At 35.3% G+C, this 27,302-nt stretch overlaps 2 protein-coding genes across 6 annotated transcripts in view; one reads left to right on the top strand and one right to left on the bottom strand.

Moving 5' to 3' along the window:
- MACROD2 (mono-ADP ribosylhydrolase 2) overlaps positions 1 to 27,302 on the top strand; it is a 1,923,575-nt gene that overhangs the window by 304,331 nt on the left and 1,591,942 nt on the right. The gene's annotated exons all lie outside the window — the stretch shown is intronic.
- Positions 1,682 to 15,197, bottom strand: FLRT3 (fibronectin leucine rich transmembrane protein 3). 2 transcript variants are annotated; one of them, XM_072800012.1, is made up of 3 exons: positions 14,958 to 15,197; positions 6,202 to 6,951; positions 1,682 to 5,224 (listed from the first exon to the last, which is right to left on the bottom strand). In XM_072800012.1, the coding sequence occupies exon 3, from the start codon at positions 5,179 to 5,181 to the stop codon at positions 3,232 to 3,234; it is 1,950 nt and encodes a 649-aa protein (XP_072656113.1). In that variant the 5' UTR covers positions 5,182 to 5,224; positions 6,202 to 6,951; positions 14,958 to 15,197; the 3' UTR covers positions 1,682 to 3,231. The 2 variants fall into 2 exon arrangements, with proteins under 2 accessions (XP_072656113.1, XP_072656115.1); XM_072800014.1 differs by having other exon boundaries at positions 6,753 to 6,951.

Here is a 27,302-nt window from a genome sequence, read left to right as displayed (position 1 = left end):
AAGTTAAGATTTGCTAATCATGCTAAGTAGGAGAAAGGAATTAGAATTTTAAATGCCACTACTGTTTTCAGCAACAGATGAGCTAATATTAAAGTAAATTCAGTGGTGGGTTGGTTCCTTTCACATCCATGCTTCAGGTGCTTTAAAGCATGTGGGTCTCTTTGGATTCCTTAGGAAAACTGTCATGTAGGCATGCAGCTATAAAATGTGCTTCACTCAGAAACTGTAGTTAGTAAAGCAGAGTTTTTTTGTTTGTTTTGTTTTTTTTTACTAGTTCTTTTGAAGGCACAGGGGAATACTTTTAATAAATCGGCCTTGCTGAAAGATAGAATACAGTGTTGTTTTTAATAGGGAATGAGAGCATAAGTGCAATGATTTAATATAGTTACAAAAGGCTGCTTCCAAAAACAATTTTTGATTTTTGTCAAACATTCAGCAAAAGAGCGATTTTTCCCTCAAAACAAATTTTTTTTGTCACTTCCCAAATTGTATTCTTGTTAAATCTGTAAGTTGTATATTCAGGATGGGATTTTTCTTTGTACTACAATTTTCTCTGTGCCTGATCAGTAAAAATTGTAACCATATAGTTTGATATATATATGCAGATGGATTTTATAATTAATTTAATGCCCTTTAAGGTAGATATTTGTATTTAATTATTTTATTGAAAGAATATATATTTGGATTTCATAGCAAGCCTAGAGAAATAATAAACTTTTACTGTTAGTGCTGTCTCTATTTGCTGATATAGAACCTTTTTCTGATTTATCCCAGGTAAAATAATTAAAATGCATGTATTAGAACATACATAAAATTTTCTGTACTCATGCAAGATGTACTAACTGGAAAACAGTCGATATAATCTCTTGGCTTTTGACTTTTTATAAACTCATAGGTTTATAGTGAATTTATGGAACCATGTAGCTGTTTCCCTGATTTTGTGGCAGCACTGTAGCTGAACTTCTCAAAACCTCTAGAAGCAAAAGTCAAACTTCCTTCACAAAATGTTCCTTATATTTACTGTTAATCACATGAGTCTTTGCCAAGTTATTCCTAGAAAATAGGCATTCTTCATAATAGGAACTCAAAAGAGAAGGTATTGGGAAACTTATGAAGATGGCAAATGAATAATGAATGAGTTTTCGCAGGCAGCTGGAGATACTTGTTAGTAGACCAGTAGAAACAGAAATTATCTGCCAAACCTCTGGAAACACATGACAAACTTTTCTTGACCATAATAGTGCTAACTTATATTCAATTGAACACTGTGCAGTCTCCATACATATTATTTAGGCCTCACAACAACCCTGTGAAGTGGGCTGAACTAATAGCCCCCATTTTACAGACAAGGAAACTAAGCTAAGAAGAAAAAGTGGTTTGTTTTTGAGTACATACCTACCAAGGGTATGTACTCAGTTTGGATCTGAGATTCCAAATCCTCTAATGTCAACTCATACTACCAAAAATCTATTTTAAAAAATATTAGTTTTTCAAAGACCACCATAAAAAATATCAGTCAGGACAATGGCAGCAGTGTAAAAAAGACAGAAAGATTACCACACCACTTCTGAGGTTTTCTGATTTGGAATAAATAAGCAAAACAATAGTATCCTAAAAGACTGCTAGGAAATTAGTTTGTACATGAAACACTGAACTCTTTCAAGTATAATGATACACAAGCTCAAGATACTGCTACTTTTATTTGTAGCCAACGTTTATTTTTATGCCTAGAAAAATACATGGGGGTGCTTAGGAATAATGTGCTGGGCAATTTGCTACTTTAGTGATAGTAACATAATCCCGAAAAAGCAAGCACGATTATTTTGTACTTTTTCTTCGTTTTATTCAGCAATAAGACCATAATTTTTCATATTTAAGGAAGTATGAAAAATTTGTCGAGTTTTAAAAGCTGAATACATGTAGCGTTGGATCAAGGCACATACAAGACTGGCCAAAGGGCGTACAATGCACTTTGGTTTTTTGTTGGGAAAAAAAAATGGCAACAGAAAAATGATGTGGTTTTTAAACAAGTAATAGCTCACAATTCTGTAGGAAGCTAGAAAGAAATGTTACATTACAAGTTCATTATGTGATACGTGGAAAACTGTGACAGTAATGGGCAGTATTCTTGATCATTGTGAAAGTAAATTGAACTTTTTTATGTACAGTGTTAAAACATTTCACATAAACCAGATCTAAATTTGATTTCTAGTATTCATTTTTCTTTTAAATTCTTTCTTATTTAAAGTACTACTTTTTCTGCATTGTTGAGGGGAATTGCTTATGGTTATACTATCTTTTTAAATACATGTGTTTCTTTTTTGACATCGTTTATGATAAAAACATAAACATTAACAATTATGTCTTTAGAATTCACTTTTCAAAAATTGGGATGGTATAGGCAAAACCAAAATGCAATTCTGGTATTTGTGTTCATTATACTATGGAGTCTAAGTTTTCATGTTTTCCTAAGTACAAATTTCCCCCCTAACGTAGAAGCATGCTCACATTATTGATTTGTGAAGTCCTTCATTCTCAAAACTTTGTTAACAGTGGTTTTAACAACAGACTTCATACTCCTTTATGCCAGCTGATGTATTCAGTTCGAAAGATAATGCTTTCTTAAGGATATCTACTTTGCTTAGAGTAGAAATGGAGATATGCAGCAAGTTTGATATTGCCCATTACTTCACATATTTTAATTTATTGAATACCACTGGGATAATACAAATTTAATAGTTGGAGCATTTCATAACTATTTTTTGAACTTTAATTTTTCTCATTCAGCCAGTTTTTTTTTTTACATTTTATTAATACCAAAGTGAAAAATGGCCTGTGCTTATACTACAAGGATCTCATGTGAACTCAGTCCTGATTGTTCAACACAGCAAGGAAATCACTTTCACAGTCAACAAGTCATCTTACTCAGTAGAACACAAAGTAAATGGTTTATAACTTCAATATTTGCAAGGAAAATACAGTACAAATTACTAAAAAATACTAAAATATAGAATTGTGTTCAGGCATCTCCACTACATCAATCGCAGCAGTAACCTGAAATTTGAAACTTTTAATAAAAAGTTCTTAAATATAAATTATATGGCAAATGTACAGTACATTGCTTTTTCCAGTCTCTTTTTTTCCAGTGTTTTGCAGTAGAACAGGGTTCCTACCATCACTTCCCTTAGGTTTAAAAAAACCGAAACACAGTCTGCTACAAGGCCTCCAGCATCATGAGTGCGAGTGATCTGAGTCTGGAATACCACTGTCTCTGTAGCTTCGGTTACTACTGCTTTCACTGTGATTGTTTTTATACAGATTCATTCCATTAGGAGGAAATATGGTGTGTATTACAAATTCCTCCTTTGAGATTGGTTCATTGCTTATTGGTAACATCTGAAAAGAAGTCTCCCTGATTTCCAGGATGGAGTTGTCCTTCTTAGTGCCAGCTTCCGCATAGTCATCCTTTCTTCTTCTCCCTTTGCTGTACGCACAGTTCCTTGAGAAGAGTGATCCATTCCTATGAACATACCAGCACACTAAAGCAAGAAGGGCAATGGTCACCAGGGCCACAGCCCCACCAATGATGGCAGCCAATGGTAAATTGGGGTTTTTGTAAGGTTCTTTCTCTTGCTCTCTATTAAGGGTGGTTGTAGGGTTGTACATTCGAAGGGGTGCAGTTTCAGTCTCAATACAAACACGGGTGTCATCAAATAGGTAGAGGTTACTGGTTTCCATGGGAACCATGCAGACTCGATAGGGCGAATCAGGCTCTAGGGCTGTGACCAAGTATTCATTACGTTCTCCTGTTACGATTGTTTCTGTTATAGATCCAGATGCTGGGCTATGGCCCAGTTTGAGCCAGCTGAGTCTTAAAGCAGTCATAGGTAGGACAAGTTTCCAAGAGATGTGAATTGTGTCGGAAGTGACAGATTTCACAGTAATTATAATTGTTTTTCTTGCTGGACTCCCTGTGGTTCGCTGATCTTTAGTGAGCTTAGGATTCTTGATGTCTGGTTGTTTGGTCACTGGAGCTGGCCACTGTCCTTGAGCAGGATATACCGTGTTGGGTATTGCAGTGGTTATCTGAATGGTGCTTACAACTGCACTGTCCTTACAATCAAATAACTCTGCATTAAGGTCCTTAATCGCCATCCCCCGAACTTTTTCAGGGGCTTGGCACATAAGCCCACGTACATTGACCTTCATAGGTAGTGATTGCAACCAGTCACGTACCCATTTCATCTTGCACCCACAATACCAGGGATTGTTGCGAAGAATCAGTTGGGTTATATTGTCCAAATCATCAAAGATACCCTGAGGTAAATTACTTAGGTTGTTATTGGACATATCAAGTCGATACAGCTGCCTTAGATAAGAAAAAGCATTTGGGGGCACCCGATTGATGTGGTTATCTTGAAGATAAAGCTTCCTCAGGTTTGTGCCTGGAAGGTTTACTGGTGCAGCAGTCAGGGAATTCCGTACCAGGGACAGTTCTGTTAAGTTGACTAGGTTGAAAAAAACTTTATCACCTAAACCATGGTTGTTCAATAGATTTCCATCCAAAACCAGGCGTTTTAGGCTAGTGAGACCTTGAAGAGATGGGGATGAAATAGTGGATATGCGGTTATCATCCAAGCGTAGTTCTTCTATAGTCCTAGGCAAACCCCAGGGGATTGTGCTAAGGTGATTACGGGACAGGAAAAGCAGTCGAAGATAGTTGCTGTCTCGGAATGCCCCCTCTTCAATGCTAACAGCAGAGACCGAATTATCATCTAAGTGTAATTCTTCCAGGTAGGGAATTTTGGAAAGAGAATCATAAGTGATAGTCCTTATGTTATTTTCTTGCAAATGTAACTCTTTTACATACTTTGGTAGATTGGTAGGAAATTCATCTAAACTGTTGTGGTATAGGTATATTCTTTCTACTTTTAGTAAGTTTTTCAAATCTGAAGGAATTCCAGCGTTATTGATTTGGTTGTTCTGAAGGTAGAGAGTTGTAGCATCCTCTGGTATTCCTGCTGGAATGGATGTCAGAAAGCGATCATTACAGTAAATGAAACCTGCATCACAGCGGCACACAGATGGGCAGGATTTAGCCATAACTGATAGAGGTGCCACCTGAAGGAACAGCCCAATTTTAGTCCCGATGAGGAAAATGCTCCAGGCTGGGTTGATCATGGTCAGCAGTGTTAAGGTCTTTGTACACGGTAGTGTCAGAGCCCTAAAATGGAATGAGTGAAAAGAAAGACCAAAAACAATCAGGTCAGGATACTTAAAATAGTATTCCAAATAGATGTGGAAACTAAAATATCTATAATCACTTTTAATGTATTAATTTTTTTTGCATGCCTAGAATTTCTTGCTAGCTAGCTAACAGTGAACATGATCATATAATCTCTTTACCTTAACTGTTTGTAGTATTAATATCATGTCCCAAATCCATTTGATTTTGAAACATTAAATATAATAAATGTTTTATTGAGCATTTTCATAATACTTGATATCAATTCTATACCCAGTCACTGACCAAGCTAATCAATTTTCTATTTTTTCTTAATATTCATAATGAATTGGCACATAGGAATATGATTTTTTGTATTTAAAAATCAAAATTTGATGTTTACTTCTTAGGTAGACTGTATAGGTGTAGAAATGTGTAGTAAAAAAAAAAAATCTATCCTCTTAGTATTCAAGAATAGTAAGTTAAATACAAATACCTCTTAAGATCCTGAATCCTAGTAAAGCCATTCATTTGTTTTGATTGTTTATGTTACTTTTTAAATTATTGATATTAAATATCATTACATAGATATTTCTAACAAGAAAATCAGAAGGAATTTTTTTCATCTATTTTAAGGAAGGAAAGACTACAAAGCTAATACATCCAGCTAACCTAAGTGAAAATTCCATTTCACATTAAACTAGTTCTTTGTTTTGTTCCCATTTTTTTTTGTTTCATACTACAAGGTTTAATGACTTTATGCAGATTTCCCATTATGTTCACATCATATATTTCACAATGCATTTATCTTTCTACAAATTCTAATCTAGAATATGGTTCAACTTTCCCCATGGCTGGAGAGTTATAGATTTGTACTGATCTATTGTGGGTAATAATGATCTTGTCTGCACTTTTACGTATTAATTGGCCTTTGTAATTTCAGGCATGAAAATAAAACACTTTAATATTTTTCCTACCTTTTTGAATCATGTGAATAAATTTTGCATGAGTGAAAATCCAATGCACAAAAATTATTTTCCTGATGAGGGACTGGGACTTATAAACTCTTGTTCAGTCCTTGGAAATGTTCTTCACTGTTTATTCATGTAATCCTATGCCGCACACACCTCCAGATCAGGCTCGCTGTTGTCAGTGAACATTCCAGCTACAGTTCAGCATGGTAGGCAAGCTCATTAAAGTAGGGACCAGAGACAATTCAGCTTCCTGTTACTATGTAGAACACATGGCTTCCTATGCACTTTTTTTTCCTGATAGAGTTTCTGTGTGAAGGTTCCTTTTGTGTAGCTTAATTCCCTTAGTAGAAATTGCTCTCTTTAAAATTCTTATTGGCTCTTCTGTGCAATGTGGTCAGAGATAGTAACTTCAGATCCTCATGAAGAAAGCCATTCATGATGCTAAGGCCTGTATAGTAATAGGTTTTTCCATCAGTTACCCCCCACCTTTATTCCTGTCCAGGATTATCCGAGTATAAACTTTGTACAGTAGCTATATCCTGAGGTATGATTACCTGCTGTGAAATAGCTATTTCCAGCTTTTGCTTCTTGCTGCTTTCTCAGAATAGCTGGCGCAGTCACGTTATATAAGAACAGGTATTCTTTTTTAAGAGGTAAAACTTAATTCAAATATTCTTCATGAGAAAAAATAGGAAGCATACTAGATTTCCTTTACTTTTCTCTTCCTTAAAATATATTGGGTCTGAGCATCTCCTGTAAAAGCAAAAGGTTTTAATGAACTATTAATAATGAACTTTAACATGATAGAGAAATTTCCTAGACATTTAACTTCAGTTTTTCTTTAAGCAACATATCTTTCATCTTAGTAACTGGTGAAAAGGAGTAAGATGACCTCTTTGTTTTTTACTTCCCAATTTTACTATATAAATAAAGTGGGAGCTAAAGTTGAGATTGTCACCAAACAGATAATTTCTACTGTTAAATGTTAATGCCACCTTAAACTAAACACAGAAGCAAATCTTTATTCAAGGACCAGCCAGTGCCTTCCATGGCTTTTGAATTCAAGTTAGGCTAATCTTTAAAAGTTCATGTTTAAATCTTAGATATAAAATGAAAAAAATGTTTGAAAAGAAGAAAACAAATATATGTCAAAGAGGTGAGCAAATACGTCACAAGGGTTTTTGATAGAAATGCCATGATAACTTTTAAGAGATTTCTGATCATCGTTTTACAAAGTCATACAATGTACAATGTAAAGACTTGAAAAGAATTTGCGTTAGAATCTTTTCTTTTGATTTGCTCGGTGCCCTGTTTAATTCTTCCTGTAGGCCTCAATTTTCTCAATTGTAGAATGTGAACGTTATCACCTTTCTCTTTAGAGGTATTTCTGAGGACTAGTTGATGATCCTGAAACTCTGGTTACTCAGGTGTTCTTGGCCAAAAGGTAGCATAGATATTCAACGAATTATTAGTTTTTTAGGAGAATATAATTTTAATTTTCTTTTAGCAAACTGAAAATCTGTATTTGTAATAGAAAGGATGCTATGTCAAGCTATCTTCTTAGAATGACCATTCGGAAAGTTTATCAAAACCTGACAAGGCATTTCTCTCTAGGTTCAAACATGAACAAGCCAATTTCCAGTAAGTATATTTTTCATTTCTGAAAGAAGACCTAAGGCTTCACCAAAAAGACTAGTGATTTTAATGATGACTGTTTTGCCCATTATCTAATATGCATGAAGATTTTTTTTTGTTTTTTTTTTTTTTTTTTTGGTAGAGCTGAGGAAGTGAGTAACTTTAGTATCTATTATGCAGGGTTACCCACTCAGGTGATTTCTGTCTAGTAGGGAGCATTAAGGTTTGACCCTGAAATTAAGGACTACAGTAGAAGCAATTTGCTTCCCCCAGTAATTACCTAGTATCCCACAATGATAGCATCTGTTCCAGAATTCAAATACTACTGAAAGTAAACATGAAAAAGGCCAAGATTTGTGTTTCTGATTCTATCAGAAAATTCAATGTCTTTTAGTTTGCCACCAAATACCAATACTATCATAGAATGCATTAGCAGAAGGAAACTTAAAAAAAAAAATTACAGCTCCATTTAATTTATTATTTAAGCAACTTGAAACAAAAATAGCAGTTAGCAGATGGATTAAGTAGTCTCTAGTGTGTATTGCAAAGTGCCCACAGAGGAAAGTTTAAATGATTTATTGTTTCAAGTGAGGTTTTACTGTGGTGCATTTAGTACTTTGCTCATTATTGTTGAATTTCAATAGCATAGTTTCATGAAAACTGTTGCTTTTGTGGAATGTGGAAATGAAAAACCAAGCTGTTCAAATTATAAGTACAAAGTTTAAAAAGTATCATTATTTTAAAAGGTATCTGCTGTAAATATTTTCTAAGCTTGAAAATTATTCAACATTTAAAATCATGTGGTTAATTTAAGGTTAGGAAACAATTACTTTTGTTAAATTGCATTAGAACCTAATTAAAAACTATAATAAAAGTCACTGGTGAGAATCTTCTTAAAATATTGCCAATAGTCAGGCATTTGTCATACTTCAACACACACTTTAAACAGATGAATCTGATGAATGAGGATTTAAAAATTGTTGACTGTCCCCCAAATGAGATCAGCCTACGGAATGCCTAAAATAATGATTGTAATGATAACTAGTACTAGAGGTTGTATCTGAACTATAAATATTTTATGAAATCAAGTTTTAAGAATATCTATTGATTTTCACATTTTTAACCAGAGGAAAAAAAAAAACTAAATTGGTGTGAAAAGAAGGCTAATTTGTTTATTTTTCTTGTTTTGTATCTGTAAAACTGCTTCTTTTGCTCTGATATGCAAATTCACATTGCCATTAATACAATGGTGTTAATAATGTGGGATTAACAGAAAGCCTTAAATCTCATTAAATTCTTGGAAAATGTCATTCTCTTTTCCTCAAATTGCATTAAAACAAGAGGCAAAAATATAAATTATAGCAGGTTTCTTTAGAGAGGATACTTTTAGAAATGAAGATTCCTTCAGAAATTCCTGCTCCCTTTATTTAAGCTCAAAGCTTTTTTTTGTATTAAACTCAAGCTTTTTCATATTAAAGCCAATAATAATCTATCTAAAATACATGATTCTGCCCCCATTTTTACAGTTCCCGTTTTTCTGAGCTGGCTCTACATATTCATGCACATAGAGGCTTGGTAGTTGATTGTGAATGATAAAAAGAAAAATGAGCCCCACTGGTATGGACACTGTGGCCAGTTTCCACAACATAGACTTCAGAAGCCTTTATGTCTGCATAGGCTTGAAAAAAGGCCATTACTTCTGAACAAAAAGGAATTGATCTTTCAGAAAAAAAAAAATTGTTTATAGGGTAACTTGGGGAAAAACATAAATGGACCCTGGTTACTTAAAGAAATGTTTTAAAATTATTTTTAATGGACTCATTACTAAGTAGATAGCATTTAAAACTGTGGCAAAAAGGACAACATAATCACCTCACTGACAAATCAAATTTTTAATAGGGATCTTTCTCATCAGTTTCTTTTTATAAACAAAAATTGTGGAGTTAAAAAAATATGCATTTATAATGTAATCAAGTCTGTGAAAAGTCTCCAATTTAGTTTCATGATACACCTAAGAAAGTATTAGATAAGGATGCTATCGTTTTATGATATTTTTAAAAAAGCTAATATAATTAATACGTTTTATCAAATAGAAAACTGGCATTTACATACAATCAAGGATTTGAGGCAATCTGCATGTTTATATGATATCTTCTCTGTTACTACATTATTTTAGAGGTGGGGATGTTTGAAATGAGAAGGTATTCTCATGTTCTGATCACTTAGTTTAAGATTATATATTGATAATATGCGCTAACTTCCTAAACCTTTTTCTGCCTTTTATTTGAATTGATTTTGATTTGAAATCATTGCACATTTTTTTAAAAAAATACTTAATTCAAGTACAGAGTTTTGAGATTTTAGTAAAGTCTTCTTAATGATTTGCTTCACAAATGATATCTTAATGATGGGAACTTTTAAAAAATATTTAATCTAAAAGTAGAACTTTCAATTTTAATCTAAGTTAATTGCATTATTATCTTGAATAAAATCTTGAGATTGAAGAAGACACATGGGTAATCAGATTTATCCAAGTCTATGAATATTTCTAGATAAATTGGAGTTTATATAATCATAATCTAGAGTTTTAGAAGGTAATTTGTTTATGAAGGCTAAATTGCTGCTAGAAAGCACAACAAAATGATCAACCTGTGAATGCTACGTCTTTGTAATGACAAATGGTATTTAGAATAAGCTACATATATGGTTAAACTGAAAAAACTGGAGTATATCAGGTTAGTTAATAGTGACAGCAAAATGCTTTCTAAGCAGCCTGTCTGGTGGTTAAATTTTCCACGATCATCAGATTTCAGGAAAGTTCCAATTCTTTTGTTTAATGCCAGGCAAGCAGAAGGACCTCTAACTCCCCTCTTGAGAGTCATGAAGTCTGAAGGGTTTGCTGAGCAGCAGAGAAGCAAGTGTGCCTTTTCATACTTGGTTTTATCTAGACTATTTTCTAGCCTGAAAAAGGTTGTGTTTTACTTATGCAAAATAGAGTATAAAAGTTCTAAAGCAAAGGATTTTTCCTTCCTCCTTTTATATTACTGGTTCTTTTTCTCCCAATAGATTTCTGATAAATGAATCCAAATCTACTTCATTTATATTGGCTTTTAAAGTTAAATTGAGCATCCTTAAAACAAAAAGGCAAACTAGGATGTTATCTTTCATCATAGCGAATGCTTCTTCCTTTTGTGATATTTAAAGCCAGACTAAATGAATTAGAGAACCAAGGTTTGTATAAATAAGGCATTAATTTAAAGGGTGGTAAAGGTGAGCAGTCCAGGGCTTGGGCAGGGAATATGCTTTAAGTTTGCATTGACCTTTGAACCATTGCAAGTTAAAACTATACTATTTAAAATTGCATTTTCCCATTGCAAACTTTAAAGTTCCTTTTTCAGTGTTGTGTGTACAATTTGGTTGACGTGCTTTACATTTCTAACATTCAAGTTTCTATATATGAATACAACTCTTTGGGTCTACTGTGTGCCCAGCACTGTGCTGGTTGATGAGAACATCCCAAGTCATAAAACACTTAGTGTTTTTTTTCTGTTTTGTTTTTCATTTCAGAGTAGGGTATTATTGATGTAAAGCAAATGAAGAGGGAGAAAATCAACAACACATAAACTGATCAATCCACAGTCCAGTGGCACACTTTAAAAATGGTATTTAACCAAATGTGGTCTGTGGGTTATCTTTTCAAAGTTGCCACGGTAACTTGTGCACATGAAAAGTGAAAGAATAAAGAACAAAAGCTGTCATTGTCTTATCAAGTGAGAACAATTTCTCTCTCCTCTCATTTAAGGAGACTAATACCTGGAAAGAGCTTTTTATACATTCCTGACACTGAATTTTGAGTCTAGGAAAAAGATAATGCATATGCAAAACAAATGTAAGTTTAGCTGCTGCTTAAATTATATTTCATTCCTTTGTGACTTAAAATGTTTTCTCTGGGGTTCTTGTCAATAGTCAAGTCAAAGTTCTGAAACCTGCTCCTCTAATGCAACGTAAACATGGCTTTCAAAACTCTTTTTTAGTGGTAATGTTTCAACAAATTTAGTGATGCTGATTTGCAGTTTCAGACTGCAAAATGCTCTCTGAAACATATATTCCTATTTTGGTTCTTAAAAGGAAGAAGGCTTTTCCAGAAGACATTGTTGGAAACTGGTTTTGAAATGGTGGAATATTAGAAGACGAGAAACAGCCCTTTTTTATGCTCTGAAGAAAAAAAATGCAGTTTTGAGAATTAATATTGCTGAGAGATTTACTGTAGAGTTTTTGCCCACTGGGGGGTGGTACACTCTACCAGAACACTGCTTTCAGAAGCTGCAACGCAAGTCAGATGTTGGCTGCTGCCGGCCAGTTTTTCTCTGGTTTAATTACAACAAAGCCTCCCGTTGAGAAGAACAGTGAAGGCCTCTAGGGCAAAAGGTGGGGGGTAGGAGGGGAAGGGGATGAAGGGAAGAAGGAAGAAATTACAGCCTTTGAAAAATTACTGAATCTTAGTTCCCTCATTGACTTCATTTATGGTGGTCTTCATTTGACTTTCAAGAATTATTTATAATGCTATTAAACAAACTGATTGAATGAAAATACTTAAGGCGGTTTAATTCAAAATTTTTAAGTTAACTCTGAATCCTGCTATTCATCACATTCTTTGTTATGCAGCCCACCCACCTTAATAAAAGAGGGGAAAGTTAAGATCGACCAAAATTTTTCTTTAAATGACCAGATTTAATTTTGTATTGGTATAACATTGGCACACCAAAAATAAGAGGCAGAAAGAAGAAACATTCATATAATATTACCATAAGGCAAATTCTCTGCTACTGATTTTTGTAGGGTTTTAAATTGTTCAAAATAATTCAGAAAGGAGGAAGCCTTAGGGTGTGTGGCCAAGAAAAGCACAGACAGATCTCTCTGCAGTGAACTTGCATGTTTAAAGCTGATAATTGTATTTTTCATCTGGAGACAGTGAGTGTTCATTAGGGTCTGGTGTCCCTAGGAAGGAGAGGCTGAACATAATTGGAGTTTCTATTTGATTGGGCAATATAGTCTAGAGAAGAAACTGGGGTAAAGATAATTAATAGCTTGCTAACAAAGTCTGACAGCCACAAGATTTCAACCAAATTTATTTCACACTGCTTCATTTAGCCCTGAAAAAGTTTTGATAGAATTGGAGTCTCCTTAATTAACACTTGAAAGCAAAAGAAACATACCTTCTATTTTGCTGCCACACTCAGTTATGACAAATTTCCTTACTGTTTTTCCTCCTTGGTGAAAACTTTATTTGGTGCCCAATTATGTATTTCACAAATGCTAATGTTTAGGAAGTGTTTAGTTGGGCATATTGAACGTAATCATAATTGATTTAAAAGGTGGGGGGGCAGAGAAATGAAAAGTCCAGTTAATAACTGATGGTTAGTATTATACTTGAACAATATTAATGTATTCACTATGTTTATTCATTCTGTAATATCTTGCTGATTCCTGGATTTGATGTGTTTTGGCAGTACTCCATTAAAAAAAAAATTAGATGAGATTTTCCTACTTAACTACGTACAATCAGGGTTTTGTAAGCTTGTTTATTTCAGGCTAATCTATATATATATGTGTTTGTGTAATTATGTGTGTATATATTGTGTATACCCACATATTTGCAAACTAAGTAGTGTATCTCTGATTTAATCTTCTTAGAGATTAAAATGTGGTATATTATTCTTAATATTGGTAGTAATGATAATATTAATATTTTGTGGTACTTTTAAGGGATTAATTTCTTTACTCATTTCAAAAGAGATAAGTATCAATCATACTTTTGGGGCAGGAAAAAATGGTTCTATCTCAAAAGAGACAAATTCTTTATGTTTTAAGCTAATCAGGATATTCTCATGCAGTTTGGGATAAATGAAAGGCATTGCTACAGCTGAAGCTCTTTTCTAGTGGTTGTATTCATGTTGTTTTCTGCTAATAAAATAACATGCATTTTTGAGCAGATAAATTTAAGAAAATTTAAAATAGCTATTTGTTAAAGCCATTTGAGAATTTGGTTATATAAGTGGAAAATATCAAGGCTTTTAAATTTTAAATAGTTAGATGTTGAAAAATATAGGCCTGCTGTACTTTTTACCTCTATGCAACCATTTTGTTTCAGACCTAATTCACTGAAAAAAAAATTTTTTTTTTGAGAAGATACATTTAACTACTTTTTGGAAGCTTTTTGGTATAAAATCATTTCTTCCAATATAAAATATTCTTATTGTAAGTTGCAAGTGAATGAATACTCTGTGCATCCCACTTGATGAAGGCTCTACTCATTTTTTTCCCCTGCCACCCCAAACTCACTGCATACATCAGGCATAGCTTCCACGCTGAGCTTTGTTAGTTTTCCTGAGTAGGCTTTGCCAATTACTATGCAAGTCACATACTGCATTTGCCCAAGCAGTGGATTTTGGCATTCTCCTGGATGGGAAGTATGGTTTGGAAGTAAAGTCTCCCCCTCCTCTGAGCAGAATTCACTAGTTTAGATTTGCAAGCCTGAAATGCTTGAAGCAGCTCTGGCAGGATAGCAGTGCAAGCTTTAAAATCTAGGTGTAGCTGTTAATCCTTGCAGAGGCACAGTAGTCTCCAGGAGTAGCTCGGCTCCTGTGAGCAAGATGTATGCTTTTCATGTACTGCGTACTCATGGGCTGAGGGATTATTGATTTTCTTTCACAGTTGTAAAAACAGCAATTGGTGATCATACCACACATACAGTACACCCCAAGTTAGCAAGACCTTTTGCTTCCCTCTCTCTGAAAAAAATCTGCCTTGTATTCTTCATGATTAACATTTAACTTTCCAACTTAAGGTTTTCCGAGGCTCTTTTCAAATAGCAACTATTACAAGGCAGAAAATAGCCATTAATTATTACTTTTTAATGAAAGAAGGTTTAAAGAAACTTCTTAGATGTGGCTATATCATCAAATTTTTCCTTGCTGGCTCGTACACGCACATATTGCTCTTACTGGTGACAGAACAGGCGTTCGTATTTGGATGCCTCATAGTACCAAGTCATTTCTGTCTACAGAGTAAAACCAAGCAAACTTTCTGGGACAATCTTAAGGAAAAACATGGGAAACACTTACCAGGAAGACGAGAAAAAGCAATCCCATATATACTGCCGCTATAGCTGTAATTCCACTGTGAACTGGAGTGATAACCCTCCCCCTCTCCCAAGCTCCGCGTCCAGTGCACACAAAGCCAACAGCAGCTGCAGGCAGAACTTGTCCTGCTTCGGATCACTCCTACACTGAGGAGTGAGGGAGAGCATTCCAGTTTACTGCACACAGCCCACCTCCAAGTCTGAAGTTAAAGCTTCACCTCGCAGTGGTTGAAGAAGGGGGTGATGTCATAGATGGGCAGGACTTAGGCGAGCTCTTGTTCAGTGAGGTAACTGGATAATCAGACAGATGAGCTTTGCAAACACTAGAGGGAGTGAGAGAAGCCAAAATGAGGCGCTTAGCCTGCCAAAGCTGGGATGCCATTTGGTTTGTAGGCAGCCTTTTGGAATTTCAGCGTTTTCTAAAGTTTAATACAATAAGGTAGTGATAGCAAGTTTTTTTAAAAAAAATATGAGCATGTAAATGGATATTTAAAAGAGTACAGTAGAACACAGGTTCTTTTTATCTTTGAGTTAATATGTATTAAGAAGTTAACCAAAAATCCTATTATTTTCATTTTCAAATCGTTCCAATAGCATTGCAATTTTTAAGGCTAGTAAGTCCAACATGAATATTTATTTGACACATAAGTAGAAGGCAGGTTCACACGAATAACATTTATTTAAGGAAAGGGAAACAGGAATGACAAAAGATAGAGATCCTTGAAGTAACCAGTTCTTTTTCCTAGAGGTAATGAGTAACTTGTTCTATGTTTTAGAAAATGAAAGTATTTTTCACATACTTCTACTATTTGTCCATCTCTTTTGAACTTAGTAGATATTAGATTTTTTTCCTATTTAAGGAGCCCTCCCTAAATATGAATAGTTGTAGAAGAATTAAATATTCTTTTCTTTTCTGATATGTTTTTGCTACTCTAAGTATGAATTAAGATATAAACATATTAAGGGCAGCCCAGGTGGCTCAGCGGTTTAGTGCCGCCTTCAGCCCACGGCCTGGTCCTGGAGACCTGGGATCCAGTCCCACATTGGGCTTCCTGCATGGAGCCTGCTTCTCCCTCTGCCTGTGTCTCTGCCTCTCGCTCTCTCTCTTTCCCTGTGTCTCTCATGAATTAATAAAAGAATTAAATCTTTAAACATATTAAGAAAAAAACCTTTCATGGGTGGTTTTGCTTTTATTAAAATAATTTTATTTTAATTTTGATACATGAATAAACACTGGACAATTATAAGACAGGCATAAATATCTATGTCTAATTAGTAGAATGGTAGACTTTAATATTCAACTATGATTTTCATAGACTGATCTGTATTTGATCAGCAATTGCTTTGGGCTCAGATTTCTATTAAATTCATTTCATTTTTTAATGTTGCTGGGGGGAATTTCGTTTTTATATTTACCTGGAGGGTAATTTCCTTAAACTAATATTATTTGCTTTAGTTTTAGAGGTTCACAGCATTGTCTTTTATGCTTTTAAAAAAGTTTCTATAAATGTTTGTTTCTGAAGAAGGCCAGCTAATTGTCCTTCCCAGGAGTATTTGATTATGGTCTCTTCATTAGCTTCATTTAGTTTATCTATTTTATGTGCTTCTTTGATAGCAGTTTGACCTTCTGAGTTCCCTCCAAGAATGGGTGATATCAAGGTAGAAGGTGAACCCCTGATAAGAGGTTATATTGACCCCTATTGTTCTGTGATTGCACTTTTGTTGGCCACGGAGGGCAGACCCATTAAATCCAGGAGTTTTAGAATTCTAATGTCTGTTGATAAGCCAGTTTCTCATAAATGTTAGATAGCACAACTTAAACTGAGATTCAACTGCTGACTTTTTGGAGGAGAGGGAGGTGGGAATAACAATCTCTCACTAAATGGTGAATTTTTTCTGTTACTGCAAACCAAATACATGAGTTAAATTATTTTATGAAATAATTCCTTCTAGAGGCTATTTTCAGATGGGAATTGGTTATGTTTAACAAGGACATTTGCTTGGCCAAATTACTGTGGGCTTATATCCATATTTAATCAGTTGTGTTTCCATTCAGGCAGAGCTTAAACTGAAAAGAAAGATGAATGGACAATTTTTGGTTATAGGTAGCTAAAAGATCGTGTACTGGCCTGGGAGTTAGGAGTTCTGAGGTTTCCATTCCCTCGGCTGCCATTTGTTACATGACTTCATATTATGTGCTCTGGCCTTCGGTTTCAGCACATGGCAAGTAAAGGCAGCAAATGCTTTTTTCACGATCTTCAAATGCCAATTATGTACTGTTTTTTTTTTTTTTTTAAGTTGTGGATTAAAATGTAAAAGACGGTAGGAGATTGTGAAAAATATGATATGTACTAGAGACACTGACTTTGGAGGCAAACTCTTAAGGTAGCCTCTATCATCCTACCATGTCCAAAAATATACTCTTGCTGCTTCCCTGTGTGTGTGTTTGTTTTTTGCTTTTGTTTTTTAATTTCCTGCTTTTATCAGCTGCCTAAAGTTCTGCCAGTTGGAGGTGAACTTATGTACCACCTCTGGAAAGATTAAGAGTTACCCTGAGTTACTGCAGACTGCTTTCCTTCTTTGTTACCTAAAGGAGATTAGCTGTAATAAAGGAATGGCTGTCCTGGTTTGAGGGAAAGGCAGGCAGGCAGTTTTCAGCCTGATGCCCTTTAGGCTGTGATAGGAAAGGAAGGGCTGATTCTAACCAGTAACCAGTAGCATACCCTAGTTTTAAAACTCTAAACTGGTCATATCAAAGAACTTTGTGTTTTTCTGTTTTTGTAAGAGGATATGAGATGTTCCCTGGAAAACAGGGGAGATTGGATTTGGAATCAGGTTTCCCAGGCTTTGCCATTTACTTGTGTATCCAAGTGAAAACAACAACAACAAATCCAATCTTTTTAGTATAAACAACCCCCAGCTAGATATGACTGCAATACATAATTATTCCGTGGAACCGTTTAATTCAGGAATTTTAACCTGCCTAGACTTTAGGTACCTCATTCACTTATTCATTCATTCATTCATTATGTGAAAATGCATTGAACATCCCTATAAAAGAAGCTAGTAGGAGTAGATGATCCACCAAATCACCTCCAACTACACTATTTGTGATTTAATTTAGAATGTATTAAAGTTCTTTTAAGCCTTAGAAAGAAACATTCTTCATTATTTTTCTTCTACTCAGCATTATTAATAGGAAATAAGTCTTCAAATTTGGATAAAAAACAAACCAGCAAAAAAAAAAAAAAAAAAAAAACAGCTCAGGCTTTTGATGTATAAAATGCCTTGGGCTGGGGCACCTTGGTGGTTCAGTAGGTTAAGCATCTGCCTTTGGCAGCAGGGCTTCCTGCTCAGTGGGGAGCCCGCTTCTCCCTCTCCCTCTGCCTGCTGCTCCCCTTGGTTGTGCTCTCTCTCTCTGTCAAATGAATAAATAAAAATATTTAAAGAAAATAAACGCCTTCAGCTCTCATAGTTGAGAATCTTTTGGTTGCAAGTGATTGAAAGTCCAAACCTCCCTGTTAACTAACAATTGGAATCTATTGGTTCATATAACTGAAATGTTCAAAGGTATGGTCTGGCTTCAGGTAAAGCTTGATACAGTGGCTTAAAATGTGTAGACAAAATTACAGTTTCTCTCTGGCTCATAGTATTCTGCCTTTTTCAGTGTTGGCAGCCTCCTTAGGCTATTCGCAGTGGACTTTTGGCAGCTCTGGGCTTTTCCCTTAGGCAATAACAGTTCCACATATCACATTCCCATATTATAGTGTTCTAGGGAAGAGAGGTCACCTCCAGAAGGTCCTGCACATAACCCTCTGATTTAACTTCTCTCATTCCTGAACCTATTACCAGAAGGTGGGGGATATGTTGGTAAGCTTAAGGCCTCTATAATAGCTGTAAGTAGGGTCCACTCTCCTCATACACATGGCTGAGAATGGAGACCAGGGTATGGCTCAGAGGAAGATTGGACATTATCAGTTTGAGAAGGAAGGGGCAGATGCTGGAGATTATTTCATGTTCAGAAGACTTGGCATGCTGAAACTTGGGCATGTTTTATAAATTTATAAACTTGAAGCTGCTTTCTTTCTTTCTTTCTTTCTTTTTTTTTTTTTTAAAGCCAGAGTTTCTATTTAAATTGCCAAAACATCTTTAAAAGATTTTCTATTTGTAGACCCTCTCAAGTCTAGCCCAGTTTTTTTCTGTCAACAGGTAGTGATGCATGTCAGGGCATATCAGTACTACATCTTAACATGAGCCTATGGGATGTTAATAAAATAGAGAGTGCACATTCAACTATCTGTAATTCTGTGAAGTCAGGCCAGATGCTTAATGCACCAGTTAGAAACTGTACCACATCTTTCTGAACAATTCCAAAGAGTATTGGAGAAATAATTAGATTTTAGCAGGTCACAGATGTCTTAGAATATTAAAAGTTTAAAAATGCTATATTAAACTGTTCTTCTGATATTTGCCTTTTATTAGTCAACACTTAAAATGTACCTTTTATTAGTCAACACTTAAAATGTACCTAAAAACAATCACATATCTCTTTTAAGTGTATTTCCAAAACATACTGTGCTGGAGTGAGATCTGTCATTACAGGACTTGAAACAGAAATCAAAGCAAAGTCAGAGTGGTTATTTCCCTGCCTGACTGCTTGTCTGCCTACCCTCTGGAACACCCTTCTTTCCCCCTACCCTGAGTTGGGGAAATACTTCAGGGGTTGGGAGAAAGGGGATTTAAAACAGCAACAACAGCAACCACCTGAGGGAAAAAAAGCACGTCTTTGGCCTCTGGGGAAAGAAAAGGAGAACTGGGGTTCAGAACAGGTTAGCACTTAGCCAAAAGTGATGGGGTGAAGCAGCTGGCAAAACTGAAAATCAGTGGACCCCTACTTTCTTCCATATTCAGTGCTTTCCCATATGACGATGTAAATGGTGCACTGCACAGCATCCGTTTATATAGGCATCCCCTTGACCCCTTCGTGCTCCCAATGTCCTGTCATCTTTCTCTCTTTGTTTTAAAATGCAAAAAAGAGATTTTATAAGTGGACCCTGGAGAAAGGTGAGACTTGAGTTAAGCAGAGTGAGTGAATTCTCCCTCTGGTACTTTATGTGTGGCCCTGGGAAAAGTAGTTCAGCTCTTTGAGCCCTACTTCTCTCATTTATGAGGGTGAAGATAGGGGACCCCCATTTAGCTATTGTGGACTTCAATGAAGTGGTGCTTATAAGAGTTCATTACTAAATCTGAGAAAGCACTTACCAAGACAGAGCTAAAACCTTGGATAGTTGCTTTTAATCTTCATGGTGATGAGTGAGGCCATGATCCATTCAAAAGACACGATCCATTAATGTTAAATTGAGCTATGTGTTTTAACAGTTTATCTTCGGGAATGAAACAATTTGAGAAATGCTTCTGCCTACTGTCCTGGATGCTCAGACCTTGAGATAACAGTATCTAAGGCTGGTTCTGAGACTTAATTTCAACCAAAGGACAAATTCCTTATCCTTGGAAATTATTAGTGTAAAACATAGTTTTGGATGAATGACTAACAATTAATAAGGGCAAATCAGTGTGTGTCTAATTATTGAGATGGGTCCATCATATAAGGCATTGTCCTGGAGTCATGTGACTGTCTTTAATAGCTGGCTCTTGCTATTTAGTCTTGACCAAAGCTGTCATGACTTGCAAACCATCTTATTACTTCACTGTTTCTGGAGTATTGGTGCTAATTTTGGGTATACAAATAGACCTTCTGAAAGGAAGATTTCCTGAAATTATTGTTAGATTTTTCTTATTTCTGGAAACCAATATTGTAGTTCTCTTTCTGTTTGGGATTATCTTTTTAAAGGATTGCTGTTTCCCTGCAGTCTAGATTACTTAGGTACATAAACTTGTTTGGTGTTGCAAGAACGTGGTTAAAGTAGAATCAAAGACTGTTTTATGTTATATCTATTTTATACATGACTATAGAAACTGTATCTCGTTGGACCATTTCGGAGAAACAGATTTACTGTGATTAGTATTTCTTTTCACTTGGGAACTGGTATGAATTGATTATTTGCAAAATTTTTAAAGGATAAAGTATTCTCAATTGATTAGGTTTAGACTAAGCGAATGTTTTACGATATCATCTATCCTCTCAAAGAAAAAGTTACAATTGAGTCATGTTTACCATTTGGAGATTTTCTAGAAAATATTAATCTATTTAAATTTTTAGAGCATGATTCTTGACAAATAAAGATGAATCCATGTCTGTAGTTTCCTCTGCTTCACTTCCTTTGAACTACAAGTGATTAACCTTAAATTTAGGGAATTCAAAATATTTTATAAGTCTTTCATTAGTTAGGTTTTTATTCTTTTTGACATTTAAAATATATTAGTGCTACAAACTTACAGATGCTTTCCTAGTTTCACATGTGTTTAAAAATTAAAATCTAGATCTGACAAGTCATATTACCCCAAATTAATTATACTTTAGCGAGTTTTTATTCTTAATAAGTTGTTTTTAAAAAACAAAGGTAGAATTAAAAAGTATTTTAAGAAGCATCACTTTTTAAAGTCAGTCATTTTTGTTTGGAAGAAAGCTGAGAAGCTTTTTGGTAGTTTAATTGCCATGTTTACGTAGAGGCGATATGGAGCTAACTCCCTTCCCAAGCAGTCCCACTTTGTTTTCCTCAGTAGCCCAGGGAACAGACTTGTCACTTCTCAAGTGCCCCTGTGTTAATTCTGCCCTCCCCTTTTTCCCCAGGGCAAGCCAGAAATAAGCTTATCAGATCATATCTTACTGACAAAGAGCAAAGCTTGTTGGCTGACTAAAAAGAGGAAAGGACAAGTGAAATAAATATAAATGACAAGTTTCATATGAAAAATGCTAGCTTATTACTGGTTTTTCAATAGCCAAACTTTTTTTGAAGGTAAAATTTACATCTTTTTAAAACATTTGTTTGACTTTCACCTTATGTACAGTTTTAAGCACTGTAAAAATTAAAAGTTTTACCCATATGTTATGCACTGTAAGTGAAGTTATCAACATCATCATTATTGTTGTTGACACTGTTATTATTTGTTCCTTGTGAGCAAATCTTCCTATCTTATCATGGAAGTGGTTAGAGAAAATATCTTGCGTCTTCAGTGCTTACAGAATAGTTTTCTAACAGAAAGTACAAATAGCTTCTTGATAGAAAGTGGAAATATTAGAAATGTAGAAAGAAATTATTATGTGTTAATTGTAAGGAATTTTTTATATCATATCTATATCCTATCTTCTTGACTAAACATTAAACAGTATATCCTGTCTTCCTGACTAACAAAACAATATGACATCTCCATTCTAATACCAGATGATATCTACTAATTGCCTAGCAGCCCCCAAAGCAGAAGCTTGTTTGGGGCACTCTGAAGATGGTATTAAGGTGGTCTCTCTGGTTCTAAGAAAAGCAGATGCTATTCAGGCTTAGAAGGGTTGCAGTTTTTGATGCACTTGATCCAACTCACCAGCATCCTCTTTGTTTTGTTTAAATTGGCTTTATTTCCAACTAAGTCTCCGCATCAGCTGGTTAGGCAGAATGAGTGGTGAGATCGCCTAAGGAAGCTCTTGGTATTCAGTAAAAACTCAGAACAAAAGGGGTAAGAATGAGAAGGTAGAATAGGCTTTCTAAGGAGGCCCTTCAAGCTCGATGTCTAATTTGCCTAGTGTCTTCCTACTACTTTTCAACAAATGTTTATTGGTTGGTAAGATATGTACCATCGGTCTGGTCACTATGACTCATTCTCTGTTTTCCAAAGATCTCATAACCAATCTCCTAACGTTGCTGTATCCACTCACATAGAGGAAGGTAAACCAAATCCATTTCATGACAGATACAGCTAGATACAGGTTCCTAGGCAATCCCAAAGAAACAGCAAAGAAACCCCTTCTTAGTCTCTGGTTAGAAAGTCAGGAGAAATTTAACCAATGCACTCTGGGCTACACAACTATATTAGAAATGAAACTGATAGCAACTAAGCAGGGAAAGCTTTTGAAGAGATATTAAGGAGAGAATCCGAGCCACTGAGATAGCAGCATTATGATAATTTGAAGCGGAGAGAGCCATAGAAGGTAGATTTTGAACTCTACCAGTTACTATGGTGGTAAGTGCAAGCAAGGAAGACAGAGGAAATTGAGAATATTCATAAGGCATGTTGCCCTCACCCATCCTTGTACTGAATTTTGGGGAAGAATAGAGGAGATTACTGAATTATAGAGGCCAATGAGGAAGAAGAAAGAAGTTCAGAGATTTGAGCAAAATAATAGTGTTGTGCCCAAGATTGTGAATCCAAGAAACCACCAAGGAGCCAACACCGATGCAAGCACAGGAGGGTTTATTTGCAAGCTCGAGCTTGGGTCCAAGTATACCCGACACAGCGGAGCAGGGACTTGGACCCCGAAGTAGGTTACAGCTGATGTTTTTATAGGCTGGTCTAGGGGATTTTCAGAAGGGGTGGAGGAATTTCTCAAGTTCTGTTTACATTCTGATGTGGGGTTTTCAAGGGCATTGAGCTCTGTTCTCATTCTAATATGGGACTTTCTACCATGGGGGTGGGCTCTGTTGTCTTTCTGATATGGGATTACCTGCCGAGGACATTGAGGACATTCTGCAGTTTTTCCCATAAAGTTCAGCTCTTATTCACAGGGGCCTAAGATGGCTGTACTTGTCCTAATGCTCAACTTGAGGTGGACTGGCCTTGATTTTTCTTGGCCTCCACAAATAGTATCAATGTAATTATTTCTATAATGGTGATAGTTTGAAAAGAGTGGTGGAAAGCTTAGCATAGACTGAGAGAGTAACATTTGATTGCAGATGAGGGGAAAGAATATTCAAATATAGAGATGTTACTAATTTATGATATAAGGAATATGACCTGACTCTCCTCATTCCCTTCTGAGGCTCCTCCAGGGAAGAAAGTTGAGGCTTTCCCAAAGCTGCCAGTTCTAAGTTTATAGGAAAGTCCATGAGAATCCATAGTCATTATTCTGCATTCAGGATTGTAATCCTTTGACTGAGGAAGGGTCTTCTCGATGTGGCAAGGAAATCATCTGCTTTAGGAGGTTGAAAGCAGACACTTGCTGAGAAGGCTAGAATAGCCCAACTAAGCCATGACCATTAAAGAGAGATGTGTGTATGAGGCCACATGTCACAGTCAGATCACCCACATGTCCATTAGGAATATGGGGCAGCTTTCAGAGGCTTCTGGTTTGTATCCAGATTCACATCCAATCTAACATTGTAATGATGGAGAAGAAACAGAGTTACTCAAAATATGAAACCAGAACAAATATATAGGTCTTAGATATGGAATAAAAATACTATAATATTAAGAGTTCATTATAATTTGTATCAGAACATACATGAACACGAAAGAAAATATTGAAAAAAGTTATACCAGTTGAGGATGTGTCATTTATCATATAGTGAGCCAAAATCCTACCATGCATTTCTGTTTACACTTGGCTTTTCTGAACCTCATTCCCTTTTTTTGACTTTCATTTATGAACAATATCCTAAGTTAGTAAACAAAGTTTGTTTGCCCATCAGTTAAGGAAAACCACTGATTGTCCTATTAGTCCTAAGAATTGAATTTGATTTTGATGAAATATGTACCAATTGTATTTTTTCCCTCAGTATCTCTAATATGGGATGCTTATAACTATTTTAAAAGTAAATTGATACTGTTTAAGAGAGGAGACTGAATGACTCAGAAAACTATGCTATTATGAGCCACTTATGCATTTTGTAATGATAAGAAATGAATTTGACCAGTATTGTTTATTTCCATCAGACTGGTTGCAATCAACTGTTGCAATTCCCTTTATAGTTTACCTATTGCCATTAAAGGACACTATTTAGTCATTTGTTTGTTGTGGAAAATTCAAAAATAATGATCATAAGAAGAAAATAAAAATATTGTGAATTCCCAGTATCAATACTGGGTGGCATAAAGCCAGTCAGACTTTTACAACTTATATCTATATGAAAAAATAAAATTAGGAATATACTGTACTTATTGTTTTATAACTTACATGCTTTATAACTTTTTTTCACTTAAGAAAATTGTGAACTTATATCTGCCTTATCAAATATACCTGGGTATCATCAGTTATAATGGAAGCAGAATGTTGTATTGTTTGCACAGGTAGTAATGAATGTAACTAGTCTGTCTTGCTGGCTATTTGTGTGGTTTTCAACTTTTCAAGACTTTAAGCAAACTTACTTTGAAAATGCTTCTAACTAAATCTTTGTGCTCATCAAAATTTAAGATAACTTCTTTGAGGTAAAATTAATGGTTCATAGAGCTGACAATCTTTTGTTGAATTTGCTATAATTACAAGATTACCCTCCAGGAAAGATGTGTTCTAATCTTTGCAATATCAACAACATTGAGTAATGTTAATCTTCAATTTAAGGATATAAATTGGATCTTGATACTGTTTTAATTTGTAAACACAGAAGGAGCCCATGTTCTTTCTCTTTGGGGCAAAGAATATTTTCTTTTCATTCCTATCCTCCTCCTTCCACCCCACCTTCTGCCTTTCCACCCTTTTTGGTAAACCTTTGTTTATGTTATCCATTTGTTTTGAGAAGTTAAATATAGGGAAGTACAGAGAGTAACACAACAGTAGAGTATGCACCACCTAGAATTAACAAAGGTTAACATTTATTTTAATTAATTTACTGTTACTTTCGATTCATAATTAAAAGTAGAATGTAAAAGTATAATAAAATTGAAATATTCTTCGTTTCCTCTTTCATCCAGTTAGTTACCTCTTTCCTTCCCCATAGAATCCACTGTCATGAATTTGGGGGTTTGTTTTCAGCCTGTGTTTTTATTTTTATTTAATTTAAGTTAGGGTCAGCTGTGAGGTACCAAAATCTTAAAGTAAGAAAGGCTTAAACAATGTAGACAGTGGTTTCTCGCTTGTATAAAAGCCCAGCCAAGTAGCTCAGGGTGGACATGGCCCCCTACACAGTCACTGGCCTAGGCTTCTTTTAGCTTGTTGCTTCATAGTAGGTTGTATCCCTGTATAAACACGACTACAAAGAACATTCTTCTCCATATCTCCTACTCCACATGGGTGAGCTTCTCTGGCTTATATACTTAGAAGTAGAATTTGTGGGTCTTAGGAGATGACTATAGGTATAGATAACTATATTAGATATTGCAAAATTCTCCTCTTTGTTAGAGTGCTTTGAGCTGGAGATAATAGACAATGGAGTTCAAAGTGACTTAAAGAAATGTCTCACCTAACAAGTGGTCTACAGGTAGAATCTGCTCTAGTTTTAGTTAATTCAGTGATTCAATGGCTTGCTGTCCTCAGGGTTACAAGGAATCACAAGCAGACAAAACTATGGCCAGAGCCATTTAATCTCTGCATATATTTCTTTTTAAAATTGAGGTATAATTGACATACAACATTATATTTGAGTGTACAACATGATGATTCAATATTTGTATCATGGCAAAATGATCACCACAATAAGTCTAGTTTCCCCCTTTCACCATATAAAGTTTTGTAATATATACCACAATATTATTGACTGTCATCACCATTTTGTACATTATATCCCCATGACTTATGTGTTTGGAGACTGGAAGTTTGTACCTCATGATTTCCTTCTCCTATTTCACTCACCCATAAGCCCTCTCCCCACTGGCAGCCATATAGTTGTTCTTTGCATCTGTGAGTTTTGTTTGTTTTGTTTTTCAGATTCCACGTATGAGTGAAATCATCTTTCTGTGTTCGACTTAATCACTTTGCATAATATCCTCAAGGTCTATCCATTCTGTCACAAATGGCAAAATTATTTTTTATAGCTGAATGATATTCCAGTGTGTGTATGTGTATACTTCATCTTTTTCATTTATTCATCCATTGATGGATATGTCAGTTATTTCCAATATCATAGCTATTGTGAAAAATGCTGCAATGAACATAAGAGTGCATATAACTTTATGAATTAGTGTTTTCATTTTCTTTGGATAAATACTCAGAAGTGGAATTGCTGGGTCATAAGGTAGTTCTATTTTTATTTTTTTGAGAACCTCTATACTGTTTTCCTTTTTTTTTTTTTTTTAAGACCTTATTTATTTATTCATGAGAGACAGAGAGAGAGAGAGAGAGACACAGGCAGAGGGAGAAGCAGGGAGAAGCTCCCATACAGGGAGCCCAATGTGGGACTGGACTCCAGGACCCCAGGATCATGCCCTGAGTCAAAGACAGACGATCAACCGCTCAACCACCCAGGCGTCCCTATATTGCTTTCCATAGTGGATACACCAATTTACA

Source organism: Canis lupus, chromosome 26 (assembly GCF_048164855.1).
Source record: "Canis lupus baileyi chromosome 26, mCanLup2.hap1, whole genome shotgun sequence".
Taxonomy (NCBI): Eukaryota; Metazoa; Chordata; class Mammalia; order Carnivora; family Canidae; genus Canis; species Canis lupus.
Note: the sequence above shows the minus strand (reverse complement) of the source record. Positions and strands in the feature narration are given on the sequence as shown.